This window comes from Nestor notabilis, unplaced genomic scaffold, assembly GCF_000696875.1.
Source record: "Nestor notabilis isolate BGI_N333 unplaced genomic scaffold, ASM69687v1 scaffold9014, whole genome shotgun sequence".
Taxonomy (NCBI): Eukaryota; Metazoa; Chordata; class Aves; order Psittaciformes; family Psittacidae; genus Nestor; species Nestor notabilis.
The window spans coordinates 39,137-50,926 of NW_009926027.1; the positions used below are offsets into that span (position 1 = coordinate 39,137).

At 44.0% G+C, this 11,790-nt stretch overlaps 1 protein-coding gene across 1 annotated transcript in view; it reads right to left on the minus strand.

The window, feature by feature from the left end:
* Positions 1-6,012: 6,012 nt before the first annotated feature.
* Positions 6,013-11,790, minus strand: part of DGKD (diacylglycerol kinase, delta 130kDa) — a 41,981-nt gene continuing 36,203 nt past the window's right edge. The window contains exons 23-29 of the mRNA XM_010013320.1: positions 11,172-11,323; positions 10,275-10,386; positions 10,016-10,108; positions 9,531-9,650; positions 9,080-9,197; positions 7,718-7,848; positions 6,013-6,566 (exon numbers count right to left, since the gene is read on the minus strand). Coding sequence (XP_010011622.1) covers positions 6,477-6,566; positions 7,718-7,848; positions 9,080-9,197; positions 9,531-9,650; positions 10,016-10,108; positions 10,275-10,386; positions 11,172-11,323 — 816 coding nt within the window. The 3' untranslated portion in view covers positions 6,013-6,476. The remainder of the gene's footprint in view (positions 6,567-7,717; positions 7,849-9,079; positions 9,198-9,530; positions 9,651-10,015; positions 10,109-10,274; positions 10,387-11,171; positions 11,324-11,790) is intronic.

Here is an 11,790-nt window from a genome sequence, read left to right on the forward strand (position 1 = left end):
TCCTGGGTACTGATTTCTTGCAAGATTTGCAGAAACATAATGTTCTGTGAGCCATCTGTCCCCTCCAAAATCATCTGAAATGAGACAGAAAGTTCCCAACAGGAATTAAAAATTAAAGGGGGAAAGACAAGCTGATACACGCAGCACCAGACAAACCAGCCTGCTCTTGCTTCCCTACAAAACCAAGCTGGAATATTAAGTCTCCTTAGGCTGCTCTTCTTAAAACAAAAGGTCAAGGTTTTGCACAGCTGACACACTACCAGGATAGCAGAAAACAACCCTCCCTGGAGAGCCTATGTGTAGGGAGGCAGCTCAGAGCACATCCCCAGCAGGCAGCTGGGAAGTGCTGCTGTGAATCCAGCCTGCAGCCTGAGAGCAAGAGGAATTTGACAGAGCCCCAGCTGCTCCCATGACAGTCCTTCCTAGCCTGTTACTTCCCTGGTTGGTATCTGTTTGCACCCACCTGAGGCTGCAGTCTGAAGTCAACAGAAGTTGCGTGTCTTTTAGGTGACTTCTTCCTTTCTTGTGAAGACCAAGACTTACTACTTTCCAGGTCATTAGGTAAACCAGCAAAATGCTGGAACTCTTCAAGCAGAAGTTGCTACAGAACTGCCATGTTATTAGAGCAAAATGTCACTTTCCATGGTCTGAGAACCTTTTCATTCTTCCTGCATGAGAATTAAACATCTCAAGCTGCTCAAGGCCCGGCTGGTGGGTGCACAGATATTCATCCCAATCAGGCCCACAGGAATGAGGAATTTACCTTATGACTGAAGCTGCCTTACAGGTAAGGAATGACACGGCTTCTCAACCTGTTTGTTTGCAGTGCTGCCCATTCAGGGGGAGCAGATCTCCTCAGCTTCTCCTCAACTCTCCTGATGCTTTACACTGTGTTAAATCAAACACATAAACCCCACCAACCCAACAATTAAGACAAGGGAAACACCAGCAGAACACATTGTTTAAAAAACCCCTCATCGGTACTTCAAGATGCTTATATCACACCTCCCTCCTAACCCACTGCACCCTCCCAGTATCCACTAAATAGTTACCAATCAAACCAAGAGTATGGCAACCCTGAGCAGGAGCTCTGATATCCCAGTAATAATACACTGAGTGCATTGAGTAGGGCCAAGAGTTTCTTGCTATTGGTTTCTGCCACATAAATAAATGACCAAAATGAGTTACCTGTATCAGAGGAGTTAAGTGTATCTTCTGTCTCTCTGCTGCTGCTTTCTCTGGTGTTTTCTGAGTGATACTTAATGCAGAGCCTAACACTCAAGTCTGGCGTGTGTGTGAGCAAATGCAGTAACTTTCTTTTTCTCCTACTACTTCTCTAAGTAACTAACATTTTAAAGATCAATTTTACCATTTTCATTTTGCAACAGTAGATAGCATTACTACAGCTTCTTATGTTCCTGTCACATAAACTATTCGCTCTACGCTTAACTATCAAATACAAAGGTTTTTTTTCACATAGAAAATATTCACAACCATTATAAGTTACTTTCCTTTTACTTTGCAACAGTACTATGGAACTCTACAAGCACCTTCACATTTAAAAATCAAATGTCTAAAGTTTCTTGTCAGCAACTTACGAACACATCAATCTGTACAGATGGGAGAGAAAGCTCATCACAAACCAGTTCACGGACTGCTCACCCAAACATCTCTAAATCTTTTAGTTTCAAGGTTACAGGTGTCGTTTCATGGCAGTCAATTTCTACACTTCAGGAGAAAATTAATTTCTCCCACATTTTTGTAAATGCACTTTTACTTATTCCAGTTATCATATATATTGCCTGCAATAAAGTGAATGCACAGGTGCCCAAGTGGAGCAGAGCAACAACTGTTCCCCTCTCATCATGGCACTGCACCACCACGACCAGAAAGACGCTGTCCCGCCACACCAGACTGTAGACCTGATGAGAGGTCTACAAGCACATGGAGGTAACTAATGAATACCCTGCTGAGTTTCTCAGAGAATCTCCCCATCTAGCTGTGGGTTTCCAGACAGTGGAGCTATGATCAGAATGAGCAGCAGCAGAATCACCAAGTGTAAAACATCTCTTCTTTTTTTCCCTGCAGATAAATAGCAAATTAAATTAAACTACATGATGTCTTCTACTCTGTGCCAATTAAACCAATGCAAAGAAACGTTACAAAACTAATCTACAACAATCACATTTACCATTTCACTCCTCCCTAAGGAACAGCTCTAAACTTCTGATGCAACTCAGGATAAAGCCATTTTACCACAGCACAGATTTTTATTAGCTGGTTCCCACTAGATGGGCACTGCAGCCCTCTCACACAATGAAATCAGTAACAGAATCTTTACTGGAAGCCCAGAAACGTGTTTACTTAATATACAAGAAAAACTTATTTACAACAATCAACAGTAAACTATGTACAAAAAAAATACAAGAGACATTTCCATGGTAATCACTGTATAAATTAACACAATAAATAGGAGGGAAGCAGGTCCCATTCTTAAGGCACAAAACCTTCTTCCCAAGACTGTACAGGGATTCACTTGCTTCCCTATGCTTTTGACAGGATCACAGGAACGGCGGGGAGACCCCTGAGGAACAATGGTTGGTAGACGATGATACAGACATGCAGTCACTGCTGACAGTTGTAGAAAAACATCGTTTTTCATCCTTTCCTTTTTCTTTTTACAGTACACACATCTTGAGATACAAAATATTTTGTGTAAACAGTCTTTTTTTCTTTCTTTCTTTTTTTTTTTTTTTAAATCATATAGATAGTATGCACAGTTTTAAATAATACTAAAACAATGAACAAAGCTTTCCATATGATTTGGGTGCAGAAACATTCCCGGGACTGGCACTGAAGGCCTCAGCAAAGCTGGAAGCTCCTGGATGCTTGTGTGGCCCAGCCAGGCCAGCACCTCCGGGCCAAGCTCCCCTCTGCTGCACAGAGCTGGCTCCTGCTGCAGTGGGGGACGGGTGCTCTTACCACTAAGATCCCACAAGCAAAAGCAGAGACTGCATTACTGCCAACAGCCCTCCCAAAGATAGCTCAGAGCAGGACACTGCTGGGAGCTGCTTCACAGGCCAAACCTCCCTCAAGTCTCCATTGCATGCAATCCCATTTAACTGAAACATCACAACACAGGGTACATTATTGCCCAGAATCTGCCATTAAAGTTAAATATCCAGGGCAGTGCCAGAATGTGAGACAACGTACTAAAACCTCTTTCCTAGCAAAAGAAACTGTATGCCCAGCTCACTGCAGACACTGCCCCAGCATCACTGCCAAGGGTGAGGGATAATAAACAGAAGGTGCCCAACGGCTTTCACATGAGAAGCATTTTTCAAGCGACTAAACATATGTGTGGTATATCCACTTCTAGCCTCTCTCAAGCTGGTGTTTTACCTGAGACTGCAGGAGAGTCTCTTTTTTGGCAAAGCAGCAGATTTTTTTACTGTCCAATTGTCTTTCCTGAGTTTCCCTCCCACAAAAAGTTATCAGATGCTGTAAGAGGAACTTGGAATAATGTAGAAGTTCAGCCTAGTTCCCTACTTTGCAGATAGCTGTCACTGACGTTTGAGACAAACTGTCCTCATCTAACCACAAAAACTCTGCAACAGGAATCTGCATGACTCTGAGACATAGAGATACAACCCTTTTGTTAGATATAAGCCTTAATAAATATGCAAAGGCACTCAGGTTAAATGCAAACCCCATTCTTCCAGCTCTTAAAAGAAGGCAGAACTCCCTCTCCACCTCTGGTAAGTAATAGGAATATACAGGCTATGAACCCCTTGATAAAATGTGTGTGTATGTAAGATCTGAACCCATAAACACAACAGACCATTAAAAGTAAAAGAAATGAAGATTGGCCTACGCAGGCACCATCACTCATAGCAGATGGCCATCAGGCTGCAACAAATATGACATGAATTAAGGAACATGCCTGAATAGAAAAACTCTTTGGATTCCCTAATATTACTCTGAGCAGAGAGGAGCCATTTGTATTGAGGCAAGAATTTAATCCCCCAGGAATTATGTGAGGCAAGAGCATATTGGTTATACATCTTTATCCACAAGGTTGCCTGGAGGAAGTTCACAGCAAGAACAGCTCCTTCACCATGCACAGGAACAGAGAGATCTCACCTCTTCTCCAGAGCTATCACCTGCCTTGTGCTCCCTGCTGCGCTCTCCTGGGCAGGCACACGAATGTCCTAACCATGTGCGCTCCTGGGGTCAGGAACTAGGCTGCACCTTAGTGTCACCAGCTCTCCTTAGCGGAGGTTCCTCCTCATTCTCATGCAGACTCTGCTCTGTACCTTAACAAGCAAGTGGGAAAGCACAGTATGTCTACAATTCTTACTTATCTGACACCTCAGAAATTCAGTGCAGTGGGTGGAGGGGAGCTGTACTGATAAAGAAAAAATATGGCTATTAAGGCAATTGCCAATGTACAGATAGGAGAAACAAACTCAGGGCAAAGCTGAACACATTTCTTGCTCAGTCCCCACAGTACTTATAAGCAGAAATTTTGCTAGCTGGATCAAGCACGTTTAGTCTTCTGTTAACTTCTCATGAGCAAACCCTGACACCCAGTAGGCTGAGAGGAGACATGGATGAATGAGAAATAGTTAAAAACAAAAAGAGACAAAACAACCGATGGTGAAACCTTAAAAGAATGCAATGGAATTTGCCCATCATGAAATCAGCCTATAACCTTTTAAAGGTGACAAGTCTACATGAAATAACTTGACTGACTGTTGTTAGACCAGAGAGCTGATGTAAATTTGATAAAATCCTTAAAACCAACGAAGAACAACAGTGTCCTCAGGAAATTACCTTTTATGCCACTGTGTATGTGGCCATTTTTCTGTCTGCAACCATAGCCAGACAGGTCCCATTGTGTAATAATAAAAAAAATAAATACATACAAAATGACAAAGTAATTAAAAATTTCTGTTGTCTCTCCAGCTTTAGAGACTGAATGTCCCCAGATTCCCTTCGCAGTGATAAACATGGCAATAGAACTATGCATGCTGGTCTTCAGGCTTTAACAGTCACCCAACTGGGGTCAGGCAATTCAGTGGAAGTTTGAAGAGTGTCAAGGAACTCTGATTCAGAGGCACTAATTTTTCCATGCTTCACTGCTGGTGGTACCAAAGGCAATTTACCAACAAACTCCAGTTTTCATTACGATGCTCATCTGCTCAGTAACAATCCCCCTCTCAGCGCCCTTACAGGAGCTCTGATGTTTGATAGCGCAGGATCTCTCTCTCAGGGGTACAACCCAGGAGGACTGAGCCACCCTCATCTTTTGTTATCCACCTTGGAGTGAAGGAGTAAAGCAGCAGAGAGAGAAGCAAAGTGGGAAAGCCACTAAAATGAAGACAGGTGAAAAGATGCAGGTACTACAGAGAAATCACATCTTCTGTGACAGAAATAGTTTTCTGCACTACAAGCTGAAGTAAAGAAACAGCTCGGTTGTTTGTGGCCATGAAGGTGGAACTAAATGGGCAGGAAGACGCTGCTGGACATTGCCAGTCATGCTGCTCCCTCCACTAAGACAGCAAATTGTTCTGTATCTCACTCCATTACACTACACTTCTCCACAGCCTGAGCAGCTAGTTAGCATTCCTCTTCCTTTCGCGTGGTCTCCTGAAGATGAATTCAGAAGGTGGAATGTCACAGCTGATCTCCTGTAATCTTCTGGCTCTCCGGAAGTTTGTCTTTTCTTACTGCCAGGAACTTTGGAACAATTGTTTGTAATGCCTGAAAACCTAAAGGTTGTACCACTGCCACCAGCTAGAAGAGGAGAGCCAGGCCCAGCAGAAGACCCCTCAAGCTGGTGCAAACTGCTGTTTGAACCACATGCATTCTTTGTTGCAAGGTGTAAGTGAGTGAGAATCACTGGGTATTCATGGGCAAGAGGTCTGTACTGGCTTTGAATTTCTGATGCAAATCGCATGCAACTACAGGTGCATTAAAAAGGGAACAGTAAGACACAAGGACAAGCTTTGTCCCACTTAAATGCTCTAAGATACAGGTGCGACACAGATGAGGGGAAAAGTTTTGAGTCTGAAAAGACTGTCAGATGCTCCTGAACTATAAGACTGGCCAATATATCTTTTGCCCTGAATAATTCTACTGTGATGAAGTTATCCAGTAAAGGTAGCTGTGTTGCAATTCTCAGGAGTCCTGCATTGTCACTGGAACCAGAACTTCCCACGTTGGAGGACATGGTTCTTCAAACAGCAAGTGAATTCTCTTCTTGGAGGCTCTGCCTGACTGCAGATAATGCGCCTCTTGACTGGATACAGCCGTACCCCACAGGAAAAAAGGTAGCACCATGCTTGGTTGATATGAGCCCTGAACAGCCACAATTTGGCTGTTCAGTAGAGACAGTTGTGAGCACATCTGCTCTGTGAGGTGACTGCTGTACAGTTAGGGGGAATGGTAGACACAGGCTGTGAAAACAGAGGTTAAACCTCGCTGGCAGGAATACTCCGGCTCAGTTCCTTGATCCCATGCAGTATCCTCTTCATGTGACCTACTTTGGTCACACCCAGGTCCTGGAAGAAAAGAGAAAACCTTACCTTAGGAGAAAGGCAAGGGTGGGGAGTTGCAGGTGGCCAAGCAATGGTTACAAACTAGTCAGGCAGTTATAAAGAGAGGAGGAAACCAACCAGAAAGATTACAAACCTGATGGTTATAAATGGAACCTCAAACCATGTGTCAAAAACTATCAGAGCATGACAGGGTAACGAACACAGAACAGGCACAGAGCAACAGAGAAACAACTGCAGACCATTAGCCAGAAATGCAAATTGCTTTGACTGTTAAGACCAGAGCAAGAGAACAGAAAGAGCATACAGATCTCAAGGGCCTAAGCTAGAAGCCAAAACATGCAGGAAGATCCAACCAGTCAAATGTGTGAACACTTGGGCACCATACAGCAAAACACAAGCTGTAGCTGGCTGGCATGCAGAGGAATCAACTACACAGATTACAGCAAACCTCAAAAGGGGAAGATGGTCAAAATCACAAATGAAGATCCAAGAGGTGTTCTGCAAATGCCATGCACTACTTTACAACAAAGTATTTTTCTGCAATATGCAAGTCACCAGCCTGGTGACATAAGTCTCCTGCACATGCAAAGAACCTCCACTTTCAATTTTTCTCTGTAGAGAAAGCATCTCCTGGTGAAGAGATGAAAACATGTGCAGTGTGGTTACTCAGCACTATTTAAAAAGATTCTCTCCATCTAGCAGCCTCATCAGAGCCGTGACCATTTTTTTTTTCTTGTCACTATGAAGTGTGATGATCTATTTGTCCAGTCACTACAACACAAGAACCAGATTTTCCCAACCATAACACATTCTGCAAAGATGGTACGGTAGCTGAGAAGTTGAAATCTTCCATTCCATCATTAATCAGAGACTCCCAGGAACACTACCTACAATCTGTGTGCTGGACTGTATTACATCTCCAGGAAGGTGTGATAGGATTTGACAGCTTGTCCCTCAAGCAGCTGTTCTACCTCCCTGCTAACAAAAATCAGGTGACCTGAAATGGTGGGAAAATAACACGAGGCCTCAATGAACCCATTCATCCTGCCAAGGCATGTGGAATGAACAGCGGGCAGACCACTTCCAAGCACATTCAGCACAGAAGGTCATGCAGATGCAGCTGGCTATTTCTCAGGAGCCAATCATGAAAGTACCTTGAGGTCCCTCCGTTCGAGGTGCAGGAGCTCAGAGCCCCGGACGTCATGCCGGATGAAGATATCCTTATACTCACAAAGACTGAGATGCTCAAGCCAGGCCGCAACCTCCTCCGTTCCCCAGAGGTGAACTGTTAGAGATGGAAAAGCAGGAGTGCATTGAGTACCCAGAATCCCAGAAGACAGTGAGAGATGAGGACACCATCAGCACTCAGTGCCAGAAAAGGAGGGCAAGCAGTACCACAGCCTCAAACCAAGGGGAAGGCAAGGACTGGTAGCATGACCTATGATCTCAAACAAAGGAGGTAGGGCAGAGAAAGGTAAGAGGTGTTCTCTTAAGCAGAGGCTTACTGCAGTAAAGCCAGGAGAAATGCTGCAGGTTTGTTTTAATGGAATTGGATATGGCTTTTAAAGTTTACCATGTTTAAGAAAAGTAAGTTCATTGATATTCCTTTGCTTACAAAACAACAGATTCATGAATATATCATGAAGAATCCAGCACACATTAGTTTGTTATTATGTACAAGCACTTGTGCTCAGAAAACGTAATGGCAACCTCTCTCCCCATGGTTTGAGGCAGAGAGGAAGAGTTTAGACTTCCATCTTCTTGCACAGCCTCTAAATAAGAGAATAATAAATGTCCCAAGATCTGGGAGACGATGAATGAGCACCAGCCTGTCAGACAGGAGACTGTACCCAGAACTCCATGGCAGAAGTCAGGACCCAGGAACCCACAGAACAGGTAGTACTTCTGAAGTTTAGAAGAAAGTCTTCATAAGGAGAGTATAAACCAAAAATCAACTAACCCAATTGGAGAGAAAATTTCTTTGTGATTCATGGCCAGTTTTTATCTACTGACCAGTAGGATTAAAGGTCAGGGTGCACCTGTGGTGATGCTGATCCCCAGCCAATTAGACATGAAACCTGATTAAAGCCTGAGGGTGAATCAATGAGAAAAACATCATTAACCATATCACAGAGAATTCAGAGAATTAGCAGTGCAAAGACTGGAGTAATGCAGACTTGGGCCCCACAGTCATTTTGATATCTAAAATGCCAAAACTCTCAAATTCACTTCACTAAGCACCCCCTAAAATATCCCTGAAAATGTCTGGATGTAGGCAGAATTCTTCAGAGGGTACCGCCTGTTTCTGCTCAGGAATGTTTGTGTGGTACTGGGGGATTTGGATGGAGCGGAGCAAGAAGCTGCTTTGCCACATGAAAAAGACAGACTAGACCTCCAAGAAAAGGCAGATTCACGTAAAACAGAAGAAGAGAACTTGAGAGGAAACAGACAGAGAACAGCTAGTGGTGTGACCACACTGATGTAACAGAGACACAGTGAAGGAGCAGACGCGGTACCCGGCAATCCCATGCTACTATGAGTCTCCTTGTTTTTGTTGTTCTTCTCCTTTTTAAACTTGGTCACCAGCCGGAATTTGCCACTGCGGCTGCGTTTAGAATAATCCAGCATCTGGTTCTGTAAGAACAAAAAGGGAAAATCAGGCAGTCATGCATTGAATGGAATGGACCAAGACAAACAAGTGCTGTCAAGCTCAGCTCCCTGACCTTGTAAGAGAGGAAAAAATTCTAAACGCATTCTGATCAAGACAGGAAAGGAAACAGGGAAAGTTGATCCCATGTCAGGCAAGGGACCTTAGCAGGAAATTACTTTCTTTAGCCCTAGGGAGTCAAGTTTCCTCTTTAATGATTTTTTCTCACATCAGTCGTATTATTCACAGGAAGTCAAACACTCAAAGCCAACTAGTGAAAAAGAGAACAGCTAGGGAAGTACAGCCTTGGTCCTCCTCACCTCTTCATCACAAGGCTCCATAAGCTGCCACAGCCAAGGGATGTCTGCCAGTTTCCTCAGCTGGAGGTCCATGTCTGCCAGGGCTGCTTGGAGCTGCTCCTTCTGTGGAGGATCTAATTGCTGGATCAGAAATGGAAGCAAAGCAAAGTTAAAAGCCATATGGCACAACACGCAGTCAGGCCCTTGCCTTGAAATTTCTAGCTAACAAACCAATTCCTTCTTTTAAAAGGAAAGGCACAGCAGACACTCTGCCCAGACATTACCAAGTTAACAATTTTCATCTTTTCTGAGCTCCAAATTCCACACAAGTCAGTTTGACTGCTCATCACGCCTATGTAGCAACACCATCCTAATTCCTGGATGGCACCATTTAAACTGACTTGTTACAAAGATGACTGAGACCAGGCAAAATGTTGCTTGCCAAGGCAACAGTAGGAGAGGAGAGAAAGTGAGAGGCTGCTTTACTTCTGCTTTGTGCTTCTTACCAGTGCCATCTTGCCTGCCAGCAGCAGCTCTGTCTCATTATGCAGGGCTTTGACATTATTCACCATCTCTACAACAAGGCTGCAGTTCAGACCCTGCAGGGAAGCAATTCATGTGCAAATTAGGCCTGGAAATGCAGAGGTCTGAGCAGTCAAAAGGAAGAAGTTCTAGACAAGCAACGCCTACTTTTGGTCAATCAGAAAGAAAAACCAAGAGCTATGGAACAACGACAAAATGGGAGATGCCAAGCGAGTGAAGTACCTCTGTAGACTTGGATTTAGCGTAGACTTTGTCCATAGACTTGGAGCTGGCATTGACAGCATGGGCAAGCTCCTGTTCCATGTCCTGATAGGATTGGGCTATTTCCCGAATGCTAAAGAGAGAATTACAGATTTCATCAGCATATGCTCAAAGCAGTAGTTCTTTTCTGACTGGGTATCTCCTTTGAATACCCATCTGAATGACAACAGCAAGGATAAAGCATGAGGGGGCACAGGCTCTGGCAAAGCAGGGCAATTCTCCCTGCTGTAGTGAGCATGCATAGGCAAAGCAAGGCAGATTTCACATGAGCAACTCCAGGTGCGTATTCAATTCTGCACACAAGTTAGGATCAGTCTGAAAGACAACCTAGACGCTTTAGTATGGCCATAGTGATGTGAAAAGCAGCAGCACACACGGCAGTAACTAACTCTTCTCTGATGTGTCTCTGGGAATTTCCTCTCAGAGGCCCAGATCAAGGAGCCGAATGCTCAACTAAAGGACGAGGAGATTAGCATATAGTGACTTCCTCCACAAATCTCTGCTGAGCATCAGGGGTTACAAGAGCTCAACTTGTCATCTGAGCTCCTAGAGAGGTCTTTGTTTCATTCCTGATAAAACTCATTGATATTCAAAGATAATGGGTTCTTTCCCAATAAAAAGATTTATGCTTGCTCATGAAAGTAACTTTTTTTTTGTTCAGAATGACCTCAGGAAATTTATTCAATTTCAGTCCTCATGCAGCTGGGACAGTGCATAATGAATGATGCTATCCCCAGTGACATGGACCAGCACTACAGAAGATAAGAGTGAACAGAAATATCTCCAGGAGCAGGAAGTACGAAAGAACTTCAGGCACCAAAGCGGGGCTCTGTCCACCAAAAGCAAATTGAGTCCCACCTGTGGATCAGAGCACCTGCAGCTTGACCAAACTGGTTGATCTGGGTGGATTCTTCTTCAGACATGATCTCTGGTTGCAGAGAGAAAGAGGAGGGTCGGGACAACTCACACTTCTGTTTATCCTCCCAGGACTTCAGGGTGCTCTCAAATGCCTAAAACCACAGCAAGCAAACTATAAGATACCTTGTAAAGCTCCTATAAAAAACAGTAGCTGTGCCTGTGCCTGTAAAACATGTAGATCTGGTATAGACACTTCTCATTACAGGACTCGGTTGTTCACCTGCTTGTAACTTTGCTAACTAGCTGTTCGGGCTGAAGTTTTCCATGCCACATGCTTGCCTTGGCTTAATTTTTGCTTAAGCCCAGTTTTAGTCACAACTGCAGGCCAATTCTGAGGGCCAGACCAGCAAAACCCACCAATTCCCCACTGGTGGCAGCCTTTTCTTTGAGTAGCTGTGTCACCTCTACACTTCAGCATTACTGCGATATCTCAGAGTTGAAAACTAAGTATGTTCAAGGCTCCTCTTTATCTGGAAGTAAACTCCGCTTCCCTGGTGGGAGAAACAGCTCAACTCACAACTAGGACCTGTCCCACTTGCACCCTTACCAATATTCCTGC